This window comes from Bison bison, unplaced genomic scaffold (assembly GCF_000754665.1).
Source record: "Bison bison bison isolate TAMUID 2011002044 unplaced genomic scaffold, Bison_UMD1.0 scf7180017864284, whole genome shotgun sequence".
NCBI classification, from domain to species: domain Eukaryota; kingdom Metazoa; phylum Chordata; class Mammalia; order Artiodactyla; family Bovidae; genus Bison; species Bison bison.
The window spans coordinates 815,178-842,452 of record NW_011494856.1 but is presented as its reverse complement, the minus strand read 5'-3'; the positions used below and the strand labels follow the sequence as shown (position 1 = coordinate 842,452).

Sequence of the window (27,275 nt, the reverse complement as noted above, 5' to 3'; positions counted from 1 at the left end):
TCCAGCATCTTTTCTTGAGCTTCGGGGAAAGGGTTTTCAAGGGACTTCAGGCAGATCTACCTGGCCGTGTGGGCTGGGGCTGCTGCTGCTAAGTTGCTTCAGTTGTGTCGTGGGCTGGGGCTAGGGAAGGCCATAGTAGCCCTGGCTGTCATCTGAGGCTCCACTGCCATTTCCTCTGGCCCAGCTTGCACCCAGCCATTCTTGCGAGGCCTCTAACTTAGTGTTTACTGTTTTCCTTTGATTCCACCTGAAATGGCATGGGGTTGGGGAGAGTCGGGGGCAGGTTCTCTGAGGCCCAGAACTGAGAGGCCCCTGCAACTCTCCTAGTCAACTTCCTTGGTGTTAGAACAGATTAAATCTCAAAACAGGGCAGAGACTCCCATGGAGTAACCTAGCAAGTCAGTGACAGGGCTGGGTTGGGAGCTCAAGTTTCTTGCCTGTCAGTCCATGACTCTAGACTGGAAGGAGAGGAACCAATGGAATCAAACAGCCTGACAGAACTTGAGGCCTCAGGTTAGCGTGGAGCCAGAGTGGGACAGAGGTGGGAGGAGAGCCCCTCTAGCCCTGAGCCCAGCCTATGTCAATCCACAAGCAGGGAATCGAGGGGAGGGGATATTCTGAGGTCCGTGCTTGGGGAGGGGTGGGGGGAGGCAGCAGTAAGTACCCCTGCACCTGGACTCAGCCAGGCCCTGCATAGGTGAGCTGGGCTATGCCATCCTTGATGGCAGGGAAGTCAGGGAGGCCAGTGTGGTGGAGGCGGCAACGGTAGCGGCCACAACTCTTGGCATACTGCAGGAAGCGGGGTGCGCCAGGGAAGAGCACATGGTCAGCTAACACAGTGGCACCAGCTGGCAGCAGAGCATGGCCTTCCAGAAGCTGCAGGTCCCGCAGGTAACATCGGGGCCGGTGCGCCAGGAGCACCAGGTCAGCCCGACTCAGCTGGTATTGGGTTCTTAGGCGTGGGATCACCTCCTCTGATCTCCCCACGATGAGCTCCACCTGTGGAGGGAGACAATGGAGGTGAGGTTGGGAGGGACAACTGTTCTCCCACACCAGACCCCACTGGCATTTGGCTTATTTTGTGCCAGGCCCTGGCCAAGGTCCCCATGTGTGTTCTCATATTTCCTCTGGCTTCAGAACAAGAAATCAGAACCAAAATTGTGATTTCCATTTTACCACTGAAGAAGCTGAGGTTCACAGGACAAGTGCTTTGCCCAGGATCACATAACTAACAAGAGGCAGACTAAGGTTTGAACCCAAATGGGTTCCAGAGACTTTCCTCTTAACTGCTTCTTTGTCATCCAGCAGCAAATATGTGCCAGTGACTTGGAAGAGGAAGATAGTTCCTCTCCAAGGTCACAGTTCCTAAGAGGAGCTATTTCTTTCTCTTAAGTGGGAGACAGGGGAGGCTGACTAGTGTAAGGCCAAGGGTGGTAGGAAAGAGATCAGGGGTGGGGAAGTGGGGCCTGACCGTGTGCTCATCAAAGCCAGCCAGGCGGATGAGTTTTTCAGCCACTGCTGCCGTGCGTGGATCCCGCTCCACGGTGAGAAGGCGACCCCCAGGGGGCAAAGCACGGGCAATAAGCAGTGTGGAGTACCCGCAGTAGGTGCCCAGCTCCAATGCACTGGCAGGGGCCTTCTCCTCCACCAGCCGCATCAGGATCTGACCTGTGGGAGGAAGTAGCTATTGCAGCAGACATGGGAGATGATGCAGGGGGCCTCATAGAAAGGGGTCTCAAATGCCCACTTTCCTCACTGCAGCCCCCAACTGGCTAGAATCTCATTTCTTTTTTGGGTTATAGTCCTAGTAGCCCCATTGGTCTCCCTGCCTCCTTCACACCAGCCACTAGGAATCTTTCTAACAAATCTGACCCTATTGCTTCCTATTGTTTCCTATGATCCTAAAGGCCTTTGGGATTGAACATGGGATCCTCAGCCTGACATTCAGAACTTTCTTAGACCTGATCCTGTCCTTCCTTTCCGGTTTCAGCTCTCAATTCTTCCCACCACAACAATCCTGAACAATTGCGCCCAGAGTCAACCATGCTGGCTCATTCCTTCATGCCACATTCAGATACACGGCTGGCTTTGTCCTGCTCCACCTCTATCCTCAACTACCTGGCCAACTCGAAAGCAATCACTCTAGGCTCAGATCAAATGTTGCTTTCTCTGGGAGGGCCCAGGTGGAAAGCACCACCAAAATCCTAAGAGATCTTTGTTAGACCTTCCAGTTTCATTCTCCCTTGTTTTGTTCATTGAAATATCTTTCTAACCATTGAGTTGGATGAATCTCTTAAATAAGACTCCAAAACACATGTGCTGGGAGGTGGGATTCAGACAAATCCAAGCAGACAGCTACCCTGAATGGGATGGGGGAGCCTCCATGGTGGGGGAGAATTACAGACCCATAATTACAAGGTTATGCATTATGTGCTGAGATGTTTATTCCCTGTTTTATGCCCCCTTTGAGGCCAGCCTTTGTGGCTGATTCATCCTTGTGGCTTCTACCTCTTTCTTCCCCAGCACTTAGCACATGCCTGATACAAAACAGGTGGTAAATTTTACTGGATGAATGAGTAATTTTACCCAGCTCCCTGCTTTGCAGAGGAGAAAAAAAGAGACTCATTGAAGATCAAGAATCTGCTCAAGTCACCCAGTAAGACAATGGCAGATTGCAGATCTTCCTTCACCGTCTTGGAGGTGCTTCCTGGAGCAGAAGGCTAGGGAACACTGACCTTTGGCAGGCCCCATGTGGCTCAGGTACTCGCAGTGGCTGCTCCAGTGATCCAGAGTGGTGAGGATCTGACCAGGGTCCCCAGGCAGGGCGTGGGTGAGCACGTAGCTGAAGGCCCGCTCCTCCATCCGCAGCCCTGACAGGCAATCTCGGAGGCTCCGGAGCAAGACTGTGCGAACCAGGAGTCGGAAGTAATGCCGGTACCTCACCAACAATGTCACTACCAGGGGCAGGAAGGCCAGCGCGATGGCAGGGGACATGGTCCCTACCTGGGCCCTGGGGTGGAGGAAGGGAGGGAAACCACACATGTCATTTGCCTGTCATTTGCCTGTCATTTGTGCAGCCCTTACCAGTGGCAATTATCCCCGTATTTTATACACCATGGCTCAGAAAGGCTAAGTTCGTTGTCCAGAGTCACACAGAAGAACTAGGATTTGAATCCAAGCTGGTCTGATTCCAAGCCCACACACTTTCAAGGACTCCATGCCACCTAAGTTCAGCACCCAATCCCAAACCATCTCTTCCCACTTCTGGACCCTGGTACACCTTCATCTTGTTCCCTTCATCAGTTTTGTATCATCTCTGTAGTCTCCCTTTTCAGGACCCCTTTCACCAGTTCCTGCCTGAGTTCTCCTCCCACCTTACCCAGCGCCTGCTCGGTCTCTGACCCATTGCTACTGCTAAGTCACTTCAGTCGTGTCCGACTCTGTGCGACCCCATAGACGGCAGCCCACGAGGCTCCCCGGTCCCTGGGATTCTCCAGGCAAGAACACTGGAGTGGGTTGCCATTTCCTTCTCCAATGCATGAAAGTGAAAAGTGAAAGTGAAGTCGCTCAGTCATGTCCGACTCTTAGCGACCCCATGGACTTCGGCCTACCAGGCTCCTCCATCCATGGGATTTTCCAGGCAAGAGTACTGGAGTCGGGTGCCATTGACCCATTACTGTGTAGCAAAATAGCATAACTCTGTAGTCAGGAACTCCTTCACTGTCACTGCTCTGCGTCAGTAAAAGGCCATCAAAATACTCCATAGTGTGTTAGGATGAGATATCCTTACCACCACAGAACTCTCCCTCTGTCAGCATTTCCCTGGAAGGTGAGAACGATCCTTGATTGGCATATTTATTCTCCAGTTCTGTCTCCCCTCTCCTGTACTCCCCTCCTCTGTCCTCTGAGAATTCCCTTCACAGTCACATAGACACACAGCACACACTTTCCCCTAACTCAGCCTCTTTTCTCTCCCTCATCCCAAGACACCCACCCCACTATCCCCATGGACCCTGTCTTCTCCTGTGCCCTGGACCATTTTACCCTTTTGAGGCCACTGGTGGTAGTTGGTGGGGGGGGGGGATAAAAAGCATGTATGAATGGGGTTAATAGGTAGGTGAAGTGAAGTGAAAGTTGCTCAGTCGTGTCCGACTGCGACCCCATGGACCATACAGTCCATGGAATTCTCCAGGCCAGAATACTGGAGTGGGTAGCCTTTCCCTTCTCCAGGTTATCTTCCCAACCCAGGGATCGAACCCAGGTCTCCTGCATTGCAGGCAGATTCTTTACCAGCTGAGCCACAAGGGAAGCCCATAGGTAGGTGGGTGATGGTGAATCTGAACTGGTGTGCTTGGGAACCCACATTCCAGGGCCCTGCTTACCTGGGCTGCAGGCTCCTGCTTGGGAAGATCAGAGCATAGGACAGGAGGGGGAGTCCTTGGGGTGAGGAAGAACCCTAAGGCAGGCTGGACTTGCTCTCAATTATTGATGCTGAGGCTGCTGTTGTTACCTGAGACCTGCGGTTCAAGTTACCAGCCCCAGAACGTGCTGGAGCTGCCTCCTACCCTTCAGGATCCCTCAAAGAACTTACAGAACTCCAGGACCTTGATTTGAGGGATAACAGAACTACTCCAGGATGTTGATTTGAGGGATAACAGAACTACTTGGTTTGGTGACATTTCCTCCAACCCCTTGATCCAAGACATGGGTTATGGTGTGAGCCAAGGTGATGGGGAGGATCATCATTTATGATGATGATTTATTAATTCCAAATAATGTATTATTTAATAATTTAGTAATTAACCCCAAAGTATTTATTAACTTATTAATAATTAAATAGTAATAATAAACAATAATTTATTATTTAATAATTTATTAATTCTGAATTATTTTATTAATACTAATTAAATAGTAATAAATAATAAATAGTAATTTATTAATTCCAAATTCTAAGCCAGTGCTCAGGATCGAGTCACAGAGAAGAGTCAGATCCTGTCCCTTTCCCCAGGAACTTCACCTTTGGTAGAAAAGACTGATACAGGGACAGAGAATACAATATAACGTGATCACTAGAATGCGTGCTCCATGAACACCGGGACTTTTGGCAAGCAGACCAGGTTGGGGAGACAGACAGTGTGTCAGCCCATGGGTGCAAAGACCAGAAAGTCAATCAGGAAACTTCCTAAGTATTTCCCTGCGGTTGGAAACGCAGAATCTACAAGATCTTGCACGACAGTCTTGGACTTGTGTTCAGAGTCCAAGGGAAGATGTGTGATGGTTCTAACAGCACTGACTATGAGCTTTGTGCGTTAGATTACTCTGCTGTAAAAAGGCAGGATTGAAAAGAAATGCCTCAGGCCAAAGAAATCATCGAGGTGGCCTCTACCTCCTCCACCAGGATTGAGCTCCACTCTGCTTCCGTTTGTGAAGGTATAAAGTCCCTTCTTCCACTCTCAGAGCCCTACTCCAGGTTGGGGGCCACACCCGCTGTGTGAGCCCGGGCCTGGGGCCAGCTAACTAGGCCTGTGGGTGTGTACCCACACTGCGCTCTTGGAGCATAGGCCTGGATTCCACTTGCCCTTCTAATGTCATTCAGGAGAGTATTTCATGAACGCAACTGGTATAAATTCATTCACTAGCCCACAAATATAGCCTAGTAGCCTCGGGAACTCATACACTTCACACGAAGACCTTTACACTCTGCAGTGGAAGTCTCCAGCTGAGACCCGCAAAAGCTAAAGTCATGTGATCCACCCCTCCCTTTCCTTGCGTCACGTGTCTGACGGCCTGTCACGCAGGGTGTGCCTTCCCATTGGTTGGCTATGATCACGCGGTAGGGGCGGGGCCGGAAGCTTGGGTTCTGGCGGCAGCCACGGCCCCGAAGGCGCTCGGGGAAGGGCTAGGCACGGGGGAGGTGGTTACTTGCTGGATCCTGGTGCCGGTCATGTGACCGGAAGGGCTCGTGACGGACGCCGTCCCTCCTCGGCGAGGCCTGAGCGCCCGGCCCGACCCCCGCCATGGGGTGCTGCTATAGCAGCGAGAACGAGGACTCGGACCAGGTGCGGCCGCCGCGGGCGGGGCTCGGGAATGAGGGCTGAGACCCTGGGGCATGGGGCCCAGAGAAAAGTGTGCAGAAGAGGGTCACCTGGACTGCAGGGCTTACTGAGTACGGAGGCCCGGAGGGGACAGATTACAGAGGAGACGCCGGGCCGGGTTCCTATTCCTTTTAAAGCCCGAGTTCTTTCTGCACACCCCCCACGTTAAGATGTGCAGGCAGCCGCCTGTCCCGCTGAGCTCCTGCCCCTTCCCCTACTTTCAGACGTTTACAACTTAAAGGGTCCTCAGCCTCCGTCTCTGGGAAGCACTCCCTTCCCAGCTTCTTGTGCCTTCTCTGTGCTTGTATTAGTGGGCTTTGTGAATCCATTGTAGAGGTGGGTAAGCTGAGGCTCTTGAATTGCCCCGATGTGAATCAGGAATCTGTGTATACTCTGAATCCTTGGGGTTGAAGAAGGAAGGTCACTGCTGGTTTGGAGTCAGGGAAGGCCTCTGGAAGATGGTGTCATTTGAGCTGATCAGTGAAGGATTTAACAGACACAGTGAGGGCATTGAGACGGTGGGAATTTGGAAGGCAACAAAACGGGTTTAGCTTTGGCTAGATTGCGAGGAAAGAGAGGTGGGATGGGAGCTCACTTTGGCCTGCCTCAATGCAGTCTCCGCTTGGGGCCTGAGGGCTCCTGTACCTAGAGGGGTGTTCTGGGTATTCGGCTGTAGATCTGATTCCTTGGCAGGAAGGGTTAGGCTGGGGCGGCCTGTACAGTTTTAAATTCTGCCTCTTCCCCTTGGTGTATTCTCACTTCTTGCTACACTTTAATCCCTGCCCTGCCTGCCTAACCTTTTTGAGGAGGGCAAGACCTTTTCAAGAAGAAGTCCCAAGTCTCACTTGCTGTCTTGGTTGCCACTGAGCCTGGATTCTACGTTTCAAAACATATTGACAGGAAAACTGTAGAAAGATTTCAACAAGTAGTTCACAGTCTAGAGAAGTAGATGGTCACAGAAATGGATTTGTCACTGGTATAGGGGAAGTAGGTCTTTCCTCAGTGACTCACATGAATCTATTTTGGGTCAAAGACTTAAGCTTGGGAAGAAGTCATTTGTATGGGAGGCATGGGTGGCCCCTGGACCTCACTAAGTCTCCACACACCCAGTGAACATACATTCATATTTCTGTGCCTTATGTTAGGCGTGCCATCCAGGCAGTACTTCACACTTCACCTCCGGTTAGAAATTGGAGACAATACCAGTTTCTACTGGGAAAGCTATGGCCTAATGGGAAATTGTCCCATAAAGTATAATAATGGACTCTTGCACAGAATGAGTCAAGGGTTGACTTTTTGTGAGAAAGGATACCAGCTTTTGGAATTTCTCATTGGAATTTCTACTGTCCTGAATCTACACCTTCCCCTTGATGGGCTTTCACTTCTGGTGCTAGCTCCCAGAGATGGTGCTTGATCAGTCCTGGGTGATTTTTTTTTTTTTTTTTTGACGGTGGACCATCTTTAAATTCTTTATTGAACTTGTTACTGTATTGCTTCTGTTTTATGTTTTGGCTTTTTGACCAAAAGGCATGTGGGATTTTAGCTCCCTGACCAGAGATTGAACCTCCTCCCCCTGGAAGGCAAAGTCTTAACCCTGGACTGCCAGGAAAATCCCTGTCCTGGGTGATTTGAGGCCTCAGGTGAAGAAGGTCTGCTTTCCTAGTCTATGAGCCATAACCATTCACTGTCCACTCTCTCAGATCTTGGGCAGGCCTCTCTCCCATTCTCACATTGGACTCTTTGTTATAATAATAAAAAGAAATGTACATTATGTTACAGTTTTCAAAGATCTTTTACAGTTATTTTGCTGGACTCTTGTCCAACATCTGTCCTATAGGTTCTAGTTATGTCTATTTAAAGGTGAAGAAAAAGTTGAGAGAGGCTAAGTGATTTAGCCAAGTTTATAAAACAGAGGGCTTCCCAGGTGGCACAGTGTTAATGAATCCACCTGCCGTTGCAGGAGACGCAAGAAATGCAGGTTCAATCCCTGGGTCAGGAAGATCCCCTGGGGTAGGAAATGGCAACCCACTCCAGTATTCTTGCCTGGAAAATTCCATGGACAGAAGAGCCTGGTGGGCTACAGTCCATGGGGGTCTCAAGAGTCAAACACGACTGAACGATTGAGGAGACACACACATGCGCACACAAAACTGAGAAGTGCGACAAGCAAGGTGTTCTGCTGCCAAGGCCTGTCTTTATCCATTGTGCTAAGCAGTGTCTTCTGGCTGTGCCCACAGATCAGGTGGCCAGTCATAGGCAGACCACATACATGTCTGTGAAGAGAAGATGGTGAAACTCTTCCCAGGTTGACATTGACTTTAGGACAAATCTTGATGTGAAAAACCCTCCCCCGTGTTCCATTCACCCTTTTGGGGGTGGGGGCGATGTTATTTGTCCGCTCTGATGGTGGTAGCATGGCCTCTTCAACGAGTTTAGGGCCCAGGAAAACAATCTTGTTCTTTTTCTTCTGTTTGGCCCTGCTGGGTCTTCACTGCTGTGAGGGCTTTTCTCTAGTTGTGGCGAGCAGCATCTAAGTTGTGGTGTGTGGGCTTTTCGTTGTGGTGGCTTCTCTTGGTGGAGAGCACTGGCTCTAGGGCATGCCAGCTTCAGTAGTTACAGCACTTGGGCTCAGTAGTTGCACAGAGCCCTCCTGGGCTCTAGAGCACAGGCTCAGTAGTTGTGGCGCACAGGCTTGGTTGCTCTGTGGCAAGTGGGATCGTCCCAGATCAGGAATCGAACCTGTCTTTCCTGCATTGATAGGTGGATTCTTTAGCACTGAAACCCCAAATAGCCTTGTTCTTAAAGGACCCCGGATAGGGGAGAAGTGGCCTTGTCCTGCAGGAGCATCTGTCTGAAGTGTGGCTGGGGAAAAGATGGACATATAGAAAGCAACTCAGGCTTTATTATGGAGCCAACTTTCCTTAGAGATCGTTTAATCTTTGGCACATGTTTTGTCTTTCAAGTTCTTTAATACTTAGCCTGTATTTTAGGTGGGTCAGGGGGTGTCTAAAGGAGTTGGGAGCTGATGAGGCTGGAGCCTAGAGCTTCTGTCTCACGCTGTTGGGAACGAAGGACATGGGCAGCCTAGGCTTGAGAAAGAAGAGGAATGTCAAAGGACTGACCTTGCCTAGGGTGGGGCAGGAGGAAATGTGCTCTGTAAGGAGAGTTGAGCTGTTGGCAGGGGAGCTGGGAGCCTGCAAGCGTGAAAGACTGTAATAGGAACTGAGATGGGCCTGGAACGGAGCACTAAGGAGTCTGGTGGTCTGGCACTGAAGGCTGGTGAGTCAACTCTAGCCAGGATGGCCCCTTGTCCCTAGCATCGTCCTGGGTACCCTTATTCTTTATACTTTGGATACCCAGTATGACGGCTTATCCATTTTGCAGCTGACACAAAGCCAGCAGGGATTTACAGCTGATGGACTCAAGGCAGGGTTGTATTCAAAAAGATCGCAGTAGATTAGATCAAGGGACTAAAACAAGATGAGGAGAAATAACACGTAGCATTATATAGGACCAGGGAGACTTGGTTTGGTCTCAGGTCAGTTCAGGGGTTGTGGTGATTGGCACAGGCCGGCAGAAACAGGACTGCTGGCGCTAAGGAAGCCACGTTCACAAAGGTGTGGCTTGGTGAGGGCGGGAGCACTCCATGTTCAGGGGAAGGTACTCTGGGAGCACCGAGTTAGGTTCTGGGAATCCCACGAAAAGAGGAAAGGAGAGTGAATGCCTGAGAGTAGAAGGGGCCTACCCTCAGGAAGGGACCTGTGGATGGCAGGACCCAGAGCCTGCAGCCGGGACTCCTGAGATAATATGAGGAATGGCCATCGAGAGGATGAGCTTGCTTTCCCTTGGGGCCCAAGGCCTTGTCTGGCCTCACAGGGCCTCTGGGAGCAGACAGTCTGACCAGAGAGGATCTGGTCTCGGGGATCAGAAGGGCCATACTCGGGCTCCTGATTTGTATCAGTGTCCCCTCTAGACCCCACTGTTTTTTCCACCTTCTCTGGCTTCCAGCCTCCAATATCCTTTCCTCTACCAGGTGCTGGACTATTTCCTGCAGCTGCAAGGCTGTGACTAAATACCTACGTTGTGCCTCTGTCCATCTTTTCAGGGCCTCTAGGACTGCTTGGTTCCACTTTAGCTCATCCTAGACCACCACCAGCCTAGCTCCCAAAAGCAAGCAGGATCTTGGTCCTGGAGCGAACGCTTCTATACAGTTGGGCACTTGGGATTTTCCTAATAGAAATATTTTTGGTGCTTAAAGGTCAGAGCTGGGCTAAGAGGAGAGCCCAATACAGGTGGGTTGGACTAAGGGCCTTGGGGCTGATGTCTCCCCTGTGGTCTCTCCTAGGACCGAGAGGAGCGGAAGCTGCTGCTGGACCCTAGCAGCCCACCCACCAAAGCCCTCAATGGAGCCGAGCCCAACTATCACAGCCTACCCTCTGCTCGCACCGATGAGCAGGCGCTGCTCTCCTCCATCCTCGCCAAGACAGCCAGGTGGGCATCACAGGACTGGGCCTGGGACAGCGCTCCTCCATCCATGTTAAAGACTGGGATGGGGGGCCAGACCCAGGATGCGGGGGACAGGTCAGTGGGAAGAGGCACTCCTGGGCCCAGTCGTGCTCCCGTGGGCAGGCAAGGACACGATTGTCAGATAGGCTTCGAGTTGTCACCTGGCAGGGAGTCTGTTCAGCCCTCTCGGAAGCACTTCTCACGTGCTCTCTCTCCTTTCCCCGAAGCAACATCATTGATGTGTCTGCTGCAGACTCCCAGGGCATGGAGCAGCACGAGTACATGGACCGGGCTCGGCAGTACAGGTGAGCTCCCGGCCGCTTGGAGCCTGAGGCCGCTGGGCCCTCCCTCTGCCTCCCTCTCCTCCAGCTGTGGAGCCTGGGCCCCAGTCCAGGCTCCTGGTCTGGGTGTGGCCCAGGAGGGTGGCCACAAATCACTCGGGTGCCTCAGTTGATGTTCATGTTCAGCTTGCCCTGTGACCTCCAAGGGTGTGGAGAGCAAAGGACGTGGGCCTGGAGAAGCTTTGCGGCGAGCCCAGAGAGGCTTTGCGGCGAGCTAAGGCCTCGTCACCTGCTTCTCTGGTCTGAGGGATGAGGCCTGCCTGGGCTGGTTGGGCCGACTACTGTGGCCTGACTGCCTGTCCCCACCCCCACCTCCCCTCCGCCAGCACCCGTTTGGCTGTGCTGAGCAGCAGCCTGACCCATTGGAAGAAGCTGCCGCCGCTGCCGTCTCTCACCAGCCAGCCCCATCAAGTGCTGGCCAGCGAGCCCGTCCCCTTCTCCGACTTGCAGCAGGTGAGCCACCCCTCGCCCCACCCTCTCCGCCTCTGAGGAAGTGGAGAAGTAGAGGGAGGGAACCCGGTAGCCTGTGGGCCCTGCTGTCTCCCACCTCACTCTTTTTCTCTCCTCCCCATGTCCTCTTTCAGCCTTCATTCTTTTTCTATTCTTTGTTCTTTCCGCCTGCCTTTCCCATCCGTGCCTTTCTCTTTGGCTCCCCGTCCCTCATCATTCCCTCCTCCCTGACCATCCAATCCCCCTCTCCCACTCCGGATCTCCCTTCTCACTCCTCTGTTTCTGTTTGTCTCTCCCCGTCCCCCTGTCCCAGGTCTCCAGGATAGCTGCTTATGCCTATAGTGCACTTTCTCAGATCCGTGTGGACGCAAAAGAGGAGCTGGTTGTACAGTTTGGGATCCCGTGAAGAGAGGGGGGTCCCTGGACAGCTCTTCTTCTCCTCTCTTCGCTCCGTCTCCACCCTGCCTCCCCTGGCCCCCAGCCACACTGCGGCTTATACAGTATCCTAACCTGCTACTAATCACAGAAGAAAGTGGAGGAGGAGGAGAAGAGTGAGGCAAGAAGCCTGAGCAAGTGAGGATGCAGCAAGGGAGGGTAGAACCATTTACTGGCCTTCGAAGCTCTGGCCAGGGGTGGGGTAGGGGTCACAGGGACAAGGCCCGGTAGCTCTCCCCCGTCACTGGGAAGGTGGAGGTGCCAGTGTGGGAGTGGTCACTAGGGGGCCTATTAGGGCCCCCTGCCCACCCTTCCTTGGCTCACTCCTGTCCCCCGTCCCTGACTTGGTGCTCACATGCACCTCACGAGGGCTTGTGACCAGGGTCTGGATGAGCTTGAATTTGAACGAGTTGAGTTTGTATTTCTAGCACCCTGGGTTTTTACATGTTTGGGGTTTTTTGGTTTTGTTTTGGTTTGTCATCCTCGATAAAGGACATGTATCCATCTGTGTGTTGGTTCCCGCCCCTCTGTCCTGCCCACCACCCTCCTTACTTGTGGCTACTCCAATCTGTGAGCGGCATGATGGACGAGGGGGAGGGGGTATCTTCTACGGGCACTAAATGGAATCCAGGAGATTCCCAGGTCTTAGCTTAGACTCGACCCGTGCTAACCTCAGATTGGATAAGACTGCTTGTCCCTTCTCCAGCGATGGGAACACTATCAAAGCTGAACAGGCTGAACTCTGAGGCAGCCATCATCCTTGTGGGCATTGCCTCAGGCTCAGTGGAATTCCCAGGAAGCCCAGTGAGGGGGTGGAGGTCTGCACACAGACCAAGAGCACCTGATAACGGATTCAGCAGACACACAGTTTCAAGCAGAGGATTGTTTTTATCAAGTGGAATCTTAAGCAGAATCATAACACGTAGAGGATTGTTTTTATCAAGTGGAATCTTAAGCAGAATCATAACACATAAAACATGAGTGAGGAACTACTCTGATCTGATTGAAGTGGGGCATCCAGAGGTCACAGCCCATCTTCCTGGCCTCCTGTCACAGAGGCCTCTGGGGCATCTCTACAGAACCTTGATGCTCTGCGAAGCAACTCTAACCTCAGGATATCTGAACTAAAGAACGCCAAAGGTCCCAGACAGGTTAGATACATTTCCCAGGGCTATGCCATCAGCTGAGGCCAGTGGGCCTTTCTTTCCATTTCCTCCTTGTTTCAGTGATGTAAGACCAGAACATGATGCTGGTTACCTGATTTGGGGGGCGTCTTTGCATGGGACAAGGTGATCTGCCGAACAGTTCAAATCATTTATTGTCAAACCAAATGGACCACCCTCAGGCCTTTAGGACTGCTGGGGTCCTGGGAACCTCAGAGTGCATTGTGCTTTATCCGGACCTTCTTCGGTTTGATGTTCATGCGTTTCCACACTTCAGCCGTTGTGCGGTCTGCTTTGGTGACCCCACTGAAGTCGAACGTGGTGATGTGGGGCAGGGTGCACAGCACATATTGCCTGTGGGGAAGACTTGGGCTGGGGGCCAGCCCCTTGGAGGACCCCTTTCCCCCTCCACCAGTCACTCTTGTCTCCCCTGACTGCAAGGAATGGAGGGACTTGAGTTTGGAGGAGACTGGATTTATCCTGACTGGCAAGCAAGAAATGCCTAAAGCCTTCTCCTCCCTTCCCCGGTCCAAGCAGAGCAGAAGGATGGTGTTGGGTTTGTAACCCATGCTCTCCTTTCCCTCGTGGGGGCCTAGCCGGAGCCCACATCCAGGGCAGGGGACTCACCTATACCCCTTCTCCTCTTCAATGGGGTTCCCGTGCAGGGTCAGGCTCCGGAGCCGAGGGAGGGCAGCCAGCTTGTTCACTTCTCCAAGGCGCTGGATGCTGTTGCCATGGAGATAGAGGACACTCAGGTTGAAGAAAGTTGTCAGGACCTGTTGGGAAAGGAGCCTGGAAGCTAGACTGGACAAAGCCGTGTATCTGCTCAGGACTGACTGGTGGCCAAAAAGGAAGTTTGGGGAACAACCTGTCACCTTCACAGCCATGCTGGATTGAGATTGACTTTAACATTTCATTTACCTTTGAAGGGGTTCAGGGGCACCACACTGACAGCACTGTAATCCGAGGGGCAGGAAGTACGGACCTGGGTCCCACCACTGCCACTGACTTGGCAGGCACCTGTGTGCTCTCCCAGAGCCTTAGCTGTCCCTTCACTGAAGACCATTCCAGCTTTAGTGTTCTAAGATTGTCACAACAGGGGACAGTACCTTGCTAGGTACATCAGAGCTTTTAAAAGAACAGTTAAATTGAGATCCCTGCACCTGGGGAATAGTTTCCAAGTCATACGATAGCTCCTGCCTTTCCTAACATAGAACTTGGATGAAAAGAGGCCAGCCAGTCTTGTTTGTTCCTTCGCATTTAGCCTGAGTTCATGGAAAGTAACTGCTGTTCTTTTAGTGACTACCTCTATTGAAGAAGTTGGCACAAAGCACAGTGGGTGCCCAGTAAGCTACAATTTTACTTTAGCCTCCTACGCGAGGGCTTGGTGTGTGCTGGTTGCTTTTCATACGTTTTCGTTTAATCCTCACAAAATGTTTATAATGCTGGCCTTTTTATCCCCATTTTTCAGACAGGGAGGTTGAGGTTTTCAAAGGTTAGGAGCTTACCCAAGGTCACAAAGTCAGTAAGAGTCACATCTAAGATTTGAACCTATAACTGTGTGAGCCCACAGCTGTGTGCTTTGCACAGCACCATGCTGCATCACTACTTCCTTGACAGCGTGGGAGGTGGGGAGACTGGGGCTGGACAAGGTGGCTTTGGGCCCGCCCTGACTGGACTCACAGGATCAATGGAAGTCAGGTCATTGAAGGACAGGTCGATCCAGGCCAGGTTCTCTGGATGCTCCAGGAGCTGTGAAACTGCATGGTTGAAGTCTCTCAAGTCAGTGAGGACATTGTTGTTTAACCACAGGGACTGGGTCATTGACTTCCCCGACTTCGCGTGCCTTACTGGTCGTAGCCCTGTCCGGGGCTCCTCGCTTAACAGATCTGTGGGCACAGAGTGAGCTTTGGGTATGTTATCTTTGCTTTTCTGGCTCTGGGGGGTGGGAAGGGACAGAGCTGGGAGGGTTTGTAGCTAGAGGAGCTGGCAGGGCCATAACCCCATGCTCGTGTCTTGTGCAACTGCATGCACTGTCCCACAGGCCCCAGCAGTTGGAGCTTGGATTAAGGGCCAAAGACTTCCCATCCCAGGCTCTTGGTTTGGGTCACATGCTTATGTCGACTGTCATTAGGTTCTCTGTATACCACCCCTTGGAGAAGGAAATGGCAACCCACTCCGGTGTTCTTGCCTGGAGAGTCCCAGGGATGGGGGAGCCTGGTGGGCTGCCGTCTCTGGGGTCGCACAGAGTCGGACACGACTGAAGCGACTTAGCATTAGCATACTACCCCTGTGTGGGAATTGGAGGGAGGCACATTTTATAGATGAGGAAACCAAGAACAAGAGATGTTGGACCTGAGCCAAGATGCTAAAGCACAAAATCCAGGATTAGCCACCAGCAGACCCTATAGGGTTTCACTTCAGTGTTAACACACTCTGGATGTCCGTCCCCTTCTTCTGTTAATAGTAACTATGTGCATCGTACTGGACATACAGTGGTGAACAAAATGAGCGAGAGGCTCTGTATGGTAATAGAGCAGGGGTAAAGCAGATGTTTGTCTTGGAGGCATCACGTGGGCAGAATGAAAGCAAAACAGTCAATATAATATGATAAATGGTCTTTAAATTGTGGAAGCACAGGCGAGGGGCTCCTAACCCAGTCTGAGACCTCAGGCAAGTTTCCCAGGGAAGGCTGAGCCTGAGCTGGATATCTCAGTGGGTTAGGAGACATTAATCAGGCAAAGGAGTGGAAAAGGTGAGAAGAGCGCTAGCAAAGGCACAGAGGTATGGGGTAGCATGGGCACACACGTATGTGCTGTGCAAGGGGGCAAGGAGGGGAGAGGAGGCGAGGAGCCTTGAAGACCAGGTTGAGCATCTTAGACTTTATCCTGTAGGAGGTGGGAAGCCACTGGGGGGTTGAAAGCAAAGGAGATGATTCACATCTTTCAGAAATGAAAGATCGCTCTGAAGCTTCCATTTTGGCTTTCAGTCATCCAAGCAAGGATGAAGGGGACACACAGCATGACTTGACGGTTGACTAGATGTAAGGGTAGAATAATATTCAAGGTGTTGTTCAGTTTCTTGGTATTTGGGGAAATGTCAGTCCTATGGGGTGATGGGGATGAAAAGGAGAAGCACGGTTGGGAAGGTGGGAGTTCAGGCTTGGCCGTGGCATGTCTGAGGTTCCTCTAGTACAGGAAAGAGGAGCAGCCAAGTAAGCAGTTGGATACGAAAGTCAAGCTCAGGAGAGACAGACTTGAGAATCATTAGCATAGGCTGTATAGAAGTTAGTAAAATAGATGAGATTGTTCAAGCAGAGTGAGAGGAGAGGGGGAAGGAGAGAGGAAGAGGGGGGATTCCATTTAAAGAAGTCAGTGAGTCACCAAGGCAGGGCAGGGAAAACCAGGATGGGATAGTTTTAAAGATGCTCAGGGAATCCATAGTCTGTAGGCGTTTCAGGGAAATAAACTGAAAAGTAATTTTGGCAACTCAGAAGTCCTTGGTGACTGTTGAGGGCTGTTTCAATGAAATGACAAGGGCCTGGGGGCAAGCTAGATTGGAGTGAGTTCAGGAGCAAATGAAAGGTAAGGAAATATAAACAGGTGGTATAAACAGCACCCTCAGAAAGTTTGGCTGAGGAGTAGAGTTGGAAATAGAGCAATTTTTTTTTTTAAAGAGCGATCTTAGAACCCATCTGTATGGACCCCTTCCCTTCTTTTTTTTTTTTGTTTTTCAACAAATAAGGTCCATGCAGAGAATGGGCTCTGCCTAAGCTCACAGACTTGTAAGTGGCAGAGCCAGAACCACTCATCAGCTCAGCTGAGGTGATTAGATGTTTCCTGTTGTTCCTATTATGTATGCCTTTAGTTACTTGTCTAAAGCTGCCTCCCAGAAAGGAAATTATTTAGTATTTTCTGAACTGGCCAGCTTGTCTTCAACCTCCCCTCAGCTCTGACTGGACACGCTTCTCTTCCACCCCTACCCAACTTGAACTCAGCTGCAGGTCAGGCAGCATCCACCAGATGGCTCTCTGTATTAGTCCTGGAGTGAGCACAACCCACAGGTGGGGCCTGAGGGTGGGGGGAGGTGGCAGGAGGGTCCTGTCCTGGAGGAGAGTACCCTAGCTTATGAATAAACTAATCCTGACCTGTGTAGCCTCACATCTCCTGACTTCGAACCCTGAGATGAAAGAGGAGTAAAAGTTAAGATCAAAATAAACCTGCATACGGACTAGTCTCCAGTTTGATGAGGCAGTGGCTTGGGAATACCACCAAGCATAGGGCTGATCCCTAGCTCAGGGGGAGCTCCTGGGGATGGCATTGCCTAAAAGTTGAGGCTGCCTGGGGTTGCTGTTATCACAGGTGGAGGAGGGAGTCCAGGTTGCTATGGTTACTGAGAATCAGACTCCATCACAGCACTGCATTGCCCGAGGATCAGTCAAAGCTGCCCTGTTCAGAGTAGGCCAAGATAGGGCTGGAAACTGGACCAAAACGCCAACATTCAAAGAACTGGGGATTGTCTACCTCCAGGATGATCTGAGGAAAACATAATCTGTCTTCATATCTCCTGAAGGGTTGCCGTGCAACTTTCCCCATGTGTCCCCAGAGGGCAGGAGTTAGTCTGATGTGAAGAACTTCTGTATGTCACTGCTCACCCTGGAATGGAAGGGTTGGGAGGTGTGTGGCGTTGGACTCCCTAAGCTGTAGGAGTAGTTAGAGGACTGTGCATTGGAGGTGGTAGGCTGTTTGTCTTCTAAAGTCACTGTCATTTCAGATTCTGTGCTCCATATATTAATTCGGGAAATTGTGTACCAAGTTCCCCCAAACCACCCTGTCCTCTAACCCCAATTCTAAGTAAATACACCAAGTGCTGTGGAGAACCTGAGGCACTGGCCTTTTGGGGCTTAGATGTACCTCTCTGCTTGTCCCTTCCTTGCTTAGCAAGAAGCACCATGCCTGACATACGTGTACAGACTGACACACATATTTAGAAGTGCTTAATCATAGTTCGGTGCTCAGTATTTAAGTACTGAATGAAAGGGCATCTGTACAGATTATGTTTGGTGCTGTGCAGTTATCCTTGGTCATAGTAACTTCTCTCCTCATTCTGAGGACCGTGGAGGGCAGAACTACATCTCCCCACTCAGAGCTAGGAATTCCCAGGGTGGGTGGGAGTCATACTTCCTTCTTTCTCTGTCACCTCAGCTATCTTGTGCATAGCCATTATTTCAGCTACAACCCTGTGGAACATGGACTCCCATCAGTCAGAAGTGATGGTGTGCATAAGAAAGGAAGATCACAGCCAGTGGGTGTGTGAGAGAACAAGCAGGAGTTATTGTTGTGACTGATGTCAACCCAAGTTATAAGTACCCTAAACCCAAACCCAAGTAGTATCCAGTATCCTTGATAACTATTCATCTGCTTCTTGAACTTAAAGGTGGCCGCTGATTACCTAAGAGAGACAACCAAAACCAGGTAATGCGTCTAAGATAGGCCAGCCTGTGTTCTGTGAGGGCAGACGTACTGATGTGTTTATGAGAGCAGATGACAAAGACAGAAGAACTTCCCTGGGAAGCATATTACCTTGAGAATATGATCTTGCTGAAGCCTCCCTCTGTCCCCTCCTGAGAGGTACTAACTGCCCCCTTACAAACACACTGAAAGATAAGATGAGCGTGGGCAGTGCTGGAACATGCAATAAGTGTGGGTGATAATGGAATAAATGTGGGTATGACCGGAATGAATATAAAATTTGTCAATAACTATTTTGACTGCAAACATTCCAGTTTGTTAGTAACAAGACCGTGCATGTTTCTACCGGTGATCAGGACAGGCTTGTGTCCTGAGATAGGAGAGAAGGTTCTGCCTGTTGACTGGGATGCTGAAGCAGCCTGTATTTTTCTTTTATTAGTCTCTTCTCTCCAAGTAAGAAATGGAGAATAAAACTATCAGCTGATAGACGAGCTCCCCAGTTTTCTTCCACCTGACTTTCCTGCTGTAGCCTGGATTCTTTTGAAGAACATCAGTTACCCTAAAAGCCCCCTGGGTTCCTTTCAGATGTGCTGATTTTTTAAAAGGTCAGATTCTTCCACTCCCACCTCCCTACCCACTACTTCTCCCCAAAATGATGACAAAAATCCCATAGGCTTATGGGAAGAATCTCTTTAGGCTTTTAAATAAAGGGCTGGTTTCTCCCTAGGGACCACACCCAGCCGGGCTGCCATGGTGAGTGGAGTGCTGTGCTCTGGGGGCTGACCTTGGGTCACGTGGATGCTTCGGAAGGAGTAGTCAAGAGGGGGCTCTTGCACCGAAGTGTTCATATAGTTCCGTTTGTTCATAGCTCAGGCCATCATTTGTCAGGTGTAAGCATGGGCCCTGGGAATCCGGGTTCAGCCTGGGAGGACAGAGAAGGACTGGTGTTCGGCTTTTGGGTTTTCCCCAGAGCCCTCCACCCCAGCTTTGTGTGGCTGCATTTCTACTTGAAGATCCCAATCATGATTCCTTGCATTTGTAGGGTACTTCCTACTTCTCCAAGCACCTTCACATCCCTGAGAGTTCACTGACAGTTAAAACACCTTCTACTTTCCAGATGAAGAAACTGAGACCCCAGGGTGAAAGCACTTGCCCAAAGTTAAGCCAGTGAGTCAGCTGAGGACTGCCATTATAGTCTCCTGAATCCTACTCTGAGACCCTTCCTGCTACTCCACAGTAGTTACCACAGATACCTATCTTGATACCTATCCTCTGATGACATCAGCTGGGCTATTCTGTTGCTTAATAAACCCCTGAGGGCCTGTAGTGAATTTGGTGTCTGCCAGCCCTTTGCAGCCTGACACAGATGGGGATTTGCTACCTTCTCTGCTTGTCTGTCAGCCCCCGTCATCTTTCCATCCAAAGACCGACCTTTCAGCTACATCCTGAATGTAGTTGTACATATATAAACACACACACATACACATAAAACCAGAGTCTGCCTCACTCTCACTCACCTGTCACTGATGCCTGAAACTCCACCATTAGGGATTCACTCCTTTGGGTTCAGGGATTGTTCCCTGTTAAAATGGAAATACCCCCAGAGGGGTGAACAGTGTTACCGTCATTTACAATGTGGTGTGAATTGTCTTATCAGATCCTTTCCAATTTGTTGGCTCAAATAAAGCTGAGAATTTTCCCAGACTGGGCAGAGCCATGAGACCACCACTCACCTGGGGAGGGGAGAGCTGGCACACTTTGCCAGAGGGGGTTTGTATGTGGCACAAACAGAAGGTAAATAGACTGACAAGCATGTGTCCCAATCAACCTCCCCTTCTCATGCCATCCACCACTGTCAACTTTGCATTTACTACTTCACTTGTTTTCTTAAAGGACTTGAGGTATTTTTATCATAATAACACACTCATGGAAAAGGCTGATTTGTAGAAAAGAGCTGTCCTGATAGAAATATAATGAACGTCACAAATGCTGGCCATGTGTGTAGCTTTTTTCCCCACATACATAATTTGAATTTTCCTAGTAGCTGTATAAAGAAAAGTCAAAAGAAACAGGTGAAATTAGGTTTAGTAATATATTTTATTTAACCCACTATGTCCAAAATGTCATTCAACATATAATCAATATTAAAAATTGAGATACTTTACACTTACAGCACATCCCAGCTGGAACAAGCTACCTGTCAAGTGCTCAGTAGCCGCATGTGAATACAGGCTACCATACTGGACAGTATGGATGCAGAAAATGAAAACATGGAAGAGAAAGATTAGAAGCCAGAATAAAGGAAGTGAGAGAGAAGTACCAGGGAATTAGAAAACTCTGCTTATCCCCGAAATTTCCTGGAAGCTGAAGCAAAAGGGGAAAATTTAGCATATGTGGTTCTCATCATTTGATTCAAATAAATCATTTGTATGCAGAGACAATGAAATTCACAAATGTTATTAAAATGGAATTTCTCTTAAAAACCACAGACCTGGTAGCTTGTAATTCCACTTAAGCTTAATACAGTCCAGGTAAATTAGTTTTTTGGTGACTTAACATATGCAAGGATAGAGTGGAACAGGTTTAGAGGAATGGAAAGTGAATTTCTTCCTCTCAAAAAAGCAGCAGCCTCAGGAATTCCCTGGTGGTCCCGTGGTTTCACTGCTGAAGGTGCAGGTTTGATCTCTGGTTGGGGAACTAAGATCCCACAAGCCATGCAGTGCAGTCAAAAAATAAAATATATATAAAAAAGTGAGATCTGTCAGCACACTTACAGGTTAGGAGAAAAAGCATTCTCAACTGAGTTTTGGGAAAATGCTGGCTTGAGTCACTTGACAGCTGAATTGTCAAGTGTGGGACAGACCTGGTGGGCATGGGTTGTCAGGAGTTCTCAATCATTGGATATCAAATCTACAGACATGACAAAAAACACTTTATTCTTTTGTAGAAATAGAGGAAGGTGGCTTGTGTTCTCACCTAGACTTGAGGACCCACAATGAGTTTGATGCCTCTGAGTAAGACTGGATATTTTCTCAAAGTGAGTCCTGTGTTGGGACCTCAGAGTTCAGCCCTACAGGACATGGATTTTAGTTTACAGTATTTAAGGGCAGATTTTTATCATTAGTCTCCTTGACCATCAGAGAACCTCAGTGGTGTTCCAAAGGGCTTCTGAATTTGTGTAGCACCAGCTCCTGGTGCATTTTTCTGGAAGAGTTAGTATTAAAAAATGGAGCCCCGATAGTTGGATAAATCAGCCTATTGGAAAGGGTTATTAGTTTTCTCCATTTAAACAACAGCTCAGGCTGTGAACTAGTATTGGGTCTTATTCATCATCTAATACAGGACCTGGCTTATAGACACTCGGGAAATGTTTGTGGGAGGAAAGAATTGAGACACTGCCAAATACAAGGATTTCTGTTTTGGGAGTGTTGATGCTAAACTGCTCTTTCTAACAATTGGCTTCAAGATTCAGCTGTTTGAGTCCACACCTCATTCATAGTAAGATATTTAATTCAATTCTTCGAACATTTGTTGAGTGCCTGCTGTTCTATGCCTGACCAGAAGCAATGAAGCCAAGATACAAATAATAGAACCCTGTCTGTCATGAGTACAGGAAGGCCTGCTGGGTTGCTATTGGTTGTAGAAAACCAGCCTGCATCCAGTTCTAAGAAACAGCTGCATACTTAGTGGATACTCTTGTATTTCAATACTCAGCTCTAGTGTACCCTCTTCAAAGACTTTCTTTCCAAATAAAATTGATCATTGTGTCCTGTATTAATTCTCTGGATGAACCTTATCATGGTCTCCCCTGTATCCATCTCTTTTGCCCTCTGACTTTTAATAGTTCCATCTACTCTGATGCTTGGTTCAGCCATGTGACTTGCTTTGGCCAAAAGGATGCTGGTAAACATGAAGCAAACAGAAGCTTAAAGAGAGGACCTGCCCTCGTGCTCTTTGTCAGTGCCAAGAGAACACCGCTAGCCTGCTGGAGGGATATGAGAAACACGAGTAGGTGAGATACATGATAAAAAGAGCCAGCGATCCCAGGTGAAGCCATCCTAGACTAGCCTATAGCCAGCCCACCCCGAGTCAAGATCAGGAGAGTCATCCAACCCACATGTGACTGCAAACACATGAATGAGTCCAGCCAAGACCAGATGAAACACATGGCTGACTCAGAGACCTGTGAGCAATAATACATGTTTATTGTTTTGAGCCACCATGTTTTTGGATGGTTTGTTATGTAGCAGTAGCTAACAGATACATGCCCCCACTGTACTTTGAAAAAAATTTCATCACAGCCTGTTTCCTCATTTGTAAAATGGAGACAAACCCTGTCTTGAAAACTGTTGTATGTCCTGTAACAGAGGTTCAATAAATAAAACCGGTTGTTCTCTCTGTACTCATAGGCTTGAGGACAGGGACAGAAAGCAGACTTCTTTCTCTCTTCCCACCTTCCCACCTACCCTGCAACTGAGCCTAAAGTGAAATGAAGTCGCTCAGTCGTGTGCGACTCTTTGTGACCCTGTGGACTGTAGCCCACCAGGCTCCTCTGTCCATGGGATTCTCCAGGCAAGAATACTGGAGTGGGTTGCCATTTCCTTCTCCAGGGGATCTTCCCGATGCAGGGATCAAACCCAGGTTTCCCATATTGCAGGCAAACGCTTTAACCTCCGAGCCACCAGGGAAGCACTGAGCCTGAGTATTCACTAAAGGCTTGATGGACAAATGGATAAATAGAAAAATGAATGAATGAATGAATGAATGATATCTTCAGGGTGTCACATAGTTAGCCTTGAAGTGACATATGTGAGGAGAAGTGTCAAGCTGTAAGGTTGCCTTATTCACTCCAGTGGCTGTTTCTGGAGTCTTTATCCAAAGCTGCTATTCAGCCTCATGACCAAGAGCTAGTCAGACCCTAGTGCCTTCCTCATTTGCCTACACTGAATGACTTGATGAATGACAGGGTTAGGGGCATACCTACTCTGTTTCGAAGTTTTTCTTGCAACTGGAAATATCATTTACTGTTTTTTAACTTTGAAAGTGAACATGATAGCTGAACGAAGTCAAATAGCATAGAGAGGTACATAGAGTAGCAACTAAAAGTGTGACTCCCCATCTCACTCTCCAAGAACGCTCATGATTTACAGTTTGGGAATACAACCTCCTATAAGACATACATAACAAAAATATATTTTAAAATGAACACATTCTGTCTATTCCTTTGTAAACCTATTTTTTTTCCTTTTCAAATTATTGTAGATTATTTTACCCTTTTTAATAGCTGCAGTTTTCCACAGAATTTGTGTGTAACTTGCTTTACTTAATTTAACTTCATTTAATCAATCCCAAGTTGGTGATGGAAATTTGTTTTCAGTTTGGGGAAACTGCTAACAATTGCAATCCCTTCCCTCTCAGGTAAGTAGCAACATGATGGCCCAGGAAGCTTTGAGAAATATTCAGATGAAGAGATCTGATAGGAGATTCAACAGCCTGGCCCCAGTAAGAGCTATTTATGGGCTACAGGTGGAAGGAAAAATCGAAGAATGTCATGAAAAGTTTGCCACATAATCTAATGTATTCTGGGAAGATACATCTCCAGGTACCAAAGGGAGGCCCCAAATTCAACCTGGTTCTTGCCCCTCCTCCCCCAAAACACTTCCATTTCTTAGCCTCACCTCCAATTTCGCAGTCCAGCCAAATTCAACTACTCAGAGTAAGTTTCCTGTGCCTGCCTCTGGGCTTCTGCACATCCAGCTTTCTCTGCTTGGTGTACAGTTTCTTCTTTTCTGCTGTGCTAACTTTTAATGACTCAGCTCCGGTTTCCCTTTTTTTCCCCTGAGAAGCCCACCCTCATATCCAAGTCTGGGTGTGCAACTTTTCTTCTGGCCTCCCAATGCACCCTTTATTTACCCTGGTAGCACTCATAACATTAAGATTATCTCCTAACTACCTGTGTTTACATAAATTCCACTGGGGCAGAAGCCATGTTTTTCTCATGGCTGTATCCCTACAGTGGTGGCAAGAGTTATTTAGTTGCTTAATCATGTCTGACCCTTTGTGATTCTATGGACTGTAGCCCACTAGGCACTTCTGTCCATGGGATTTCCCAGGGAAGAATACTGGAGTGGGTTGCCATTTCCTTTTCCAGGGGATCTTCCTGACCCAAGGATCAAACCTGTATCTCCTGCATTGCAGGCAGATTCTTTGACTATTGAGCCACCCCCCCCCCCGGAAGCCAGTGGTGGCAAGTAGTAAGTACTTAACAATATGTTAAATACTGTATCAGTGAATAATACTATAAAGGAGAGGGACACAAAGTTGCTATAATTGAGGGCTCTGAGCTGGTCTGGGCTCAGTCAGGGGAGCTATTCCTGAAGAAGTGACTCCAAGAAATCTGAAAGATAAATGCAAATAACTATGGCATAGGGAAAAGATGAACATTTCAGGAAGAGATAACAGCATGTGCAAAGGCTCTGTGGTGAGTGGTTTCTTGGAAATTTTGAAGACCTTAAAGAAGGCCATATAACTGGAGGGAGAATGGGAAGGAAATTGTATGGTTAGACTGGAGGTTGGAGAGGTGGGCAGGAGCCAAGTTGCTGCTGCTGCTGCTAAGTTGCTTCAGTCGTGTCCGACTCTGTGCGACACCATGGACAGCAGCCCACCAGGCTCCTCTGTCCATGGAATTCTCTAGGCAAGAGTAATGGAGTGGGTTGCCATTTCCTTCTCTGGGAGCCAAGTTGAGATGTTGCCTAATGCTAAGAGCAGTAGGAAGCCCAAGGTATATTTTTAATTGGGAATGTTGTGGGGGAAGTGAACAATATCAGATTTGCATTTTGAAGGATTAGTCTTGTTGCAGTATGCAAAATGGCTGGGAGGGAAGGCAGGAAGGATGTGATGGGAGCTAGGACTAGAAAAAAAGATACTTAGAAGTAAAGTTGACAAGATTTTATAATGGATGGGAATGGAAGAGGTATTAAAGATAACTCATTTTTTTTTACTTCTGTAATGGTGGATACAGTGAGACATTGGAAGAGATCCTGGCTTGGAGTACATAGAGATTATGAGTTCAGCTGAAGACATGCTAAAGCTGAAACTCCAGTACTTTGGCCACGTCATGCGAAGAGTTGACTCATTGGAAAAGACTCTGATGCTGGGAGGGATTGTGGGCAGGAGGAGAAGGGGACAACAGAGGATGAGATGGCTGGATGGCATCACTGACTCAATGGACGTGAGTCGGGGTGAACTTCGGGAGTTGGTGATGGACAGGGAGGCCTGGCATGCTGCGATTCATGGGGTCACAAAGAGTCGGACACGACTGAGCGACTGAACTGAACTGAACTGAAGACATGTTTGTATGTCTTTGAGATATATGAAGGAGCTATTAAAGATGCAATTGGTTCTATAGATCTGGAGCTTGGGGAGGAGGTTGGGCAGGGTTGGAGATACATACTTGTGTACTGATGCATATAGGCGGTAAACAAAGATGTGGATAAGACAATTCAAGAGGAGAGTGAGGTGGGAAGTTAGCCTAGGACAAAGCATGAGGGAGCTTTAAGATAGTAAGTGACTCAATTAGGGTCAGTTAGGAGTCAACCAGAAGCTAGCTAATCATGGCAGGACCAGACACAGGTGCTATATTAGATTGTTTACTTCTTGTTTAGTTAAATGTTTGATTTCCATTGCCTTCAGTCTCTCTAGTTCCCTTTCCCCATTTAAACTTTCAAGGAAAGATCTGAAACTCATTCAGGGTGAAATGTCAATAACCCAATGTAGGCTATAAAAGGGTCTTTTGCCCCAGGGCAGTTAAACTACTTTGAAAAAGTCCTTAAGCTTATTGAGAGGCTGTAGGCTCAAGCTAGAGACTTGGCTGGAAGATGGCAAACTGGGGTCTAGTCCTAGTTGTCACTGACTTGGTGTGTGGCCTCCGGCAAGTCACTGCTCCTCTATAGGTTTCAGTTTTCCAATCTGTGATATGGGAATAAATATCCTTGGACTCACTAAGTTCAAAAGAAGACTGGATGTGAAAACACTAGTTAAGTCGCTAAATATAAAAAACCGGTCATGAATACTGTTAAAAGGAATGAAGCTTTAACTGCAGAACTTGGAGAAGCAGACCACAGAGTAGTGTAGGGAGAAAATATAATTTAAGGACAGAACCCCTAATAAATATGTGAGGGAAGATCCGGCTGACTCTCTGAAAAGGAGGCCCTACCCTGGGGTCTTCCTGCTTGGAAGGAAAGGGGCAGTTCAAGCCCCAGAAAGTTTCCTACATCGCCAGAATTAGGGACTATGATTTACTCTAATCCTACTCCCAGGTTTTGAAGACTTAGTCGACCAGAGGAAAACCAACCCCACGTTTGACGGCGTTTCAGATCTCCCAGGATATGTCACGGATTTGAGACAGTAGTACTGCGGGGAGGGATCTGTCTGGGTGTGTTTCTCAGAATTCCCTTCACTCCCCTCGCCCATTTATCCCACAAAGGTTTGTGTCTTGTTCACTGTGAAAAGGAGTTAGAGGCAAGGGGTGGGGGGGTAGGTCTCAGGTTCCCAAGAAAGCAAGCTGTTAAGTCTTTCAGTGTGCCCCTCCCCTCTCCACAGAGTTCTTGTACCCTAGAGCAGGCTTCCTGTTTTCCCTCCCAACTCACCCGCAGTGGCTTCCCCTCCAGCCTCGAAGTCCACTACCTCAAGGTTACTCAGCGCAACTCCATGGTAACTGTTTACGTCACCACGTCCCCTCTAAGAGCCGTAGGCGCTGCCGCGATGCCTACCGGGAACTGTAGTTCCTCAAGGGAAGGGCTCCAAAGCCGCGGG

General features: G+C 48.9%; 2 protein-coding genes across 2 annotated transcripts; one reads left to right on the top strand and one right to left on the bottom strand.

The window, feature by feature from the left end:
- Nucleotides 1–55: 55 nt before the first annotated feature.
- Nucleotides 56–27,211, bottom strand: LOC104995590. Its single transcript, XM_010849523.1, has 14 exons — nt 27,110–27,211; nt 19,979–20,041; nt 19,246–19,383; nt 14,674–14,879; nt 13,618–13,766; nt 13,212–13,344; nt 13,085–13,121; nt 11,338–11,427; nt 10,542–10,639; nt 5,923–6,102; nt 4,383–4,456; nt 2,736–3,010; nt 1,472–1,668; nt 56–999 (listed from the first exon to the last, which is right to left on the bottom strand). The coding sequence occupies exons 3-14, from the start codon at nt 19,325–19,327 to the stop codon at nt 679–681; spliced, it is 1,842 nt and encodes a 613-aa protein (XP_010847825.1). The 5' UTR covers nt 19,328–19,383; nt 19,979–20,041; nt 27,110–27,211; the 3' UTR covers nt 56–678.
- LAMTOR1 (late endosomal/lysosomal adaptor, MAPK and MTOR activator 1) lies at nt 5,859–12,331 on the top strand. The gene is made up of 5 exons (XM_010849473.1): nt 5,859–6,059; nt 10,441–10,586; nt 10,829–10,906; nt 11,269–11,395; nt 11,706–12,331. The coding sequence occupies exons 1-5, from the start codon at nt 6,018–6,020 to the stop codon at nt 11,796–11,798; spliced, it is 486 nt and encodes a 161-aa protein (XP_010847775.1). The 5' UTR covers nt 5,859–6,017; the 3' UTR covers nt 11,799–12,331.
- Nucleotides 27,212–27,275: the final 64 nt, after the last annotated feature.

Excerpts from the sequence above, each read along its gene's own strand:
- LAMTOR1 (XM_010849473.1), top strand. The coding sequence starts at position 6,018 with ATGGGGTGCTGCTATAGCAGCGAGAACGAGGACTCGGACCAG. Across the intron at positions 6,060-10,440 it reads AGAACGAGGACTCGGACCAG|GACCGAGAGGAGCGGAAGCT; the intron begins GTGCGGCCGCCG and ends GGTCTCTCCTAG. Across the intron at positions 11,396-11,705 it reads CCTTCTCCGACTTGCAGCAG|GTCTCCAGGATAGCTGCTTA; the intron begins GTGAGCCACCCC and ends CCCCTGTCCCAG.
- LOC104995590 (XM_010849523.1), bottom strand. The coding sequence starts at position 19,327 with ATGAACAAACGGAACTATATGAACACTTCGGTGCAAGAGCCCCCTCTT. Across the intron at positions 13,345-13,617 it reads GAAGAGGAGAAGGGGTATAG|GCAATATGTGCTGTGCACCC; the intron begins GTGAGTCCCCTG and ends TCTTCCCCACAG. Across the intron at positions 1,000-1,471 it reads CTGGCTTTGATGAGCACACG|GTGGAGCTCATCGTGGGGAG; the intron begins GTCAGGCCCCAC and ends CTCCCTCCACAG.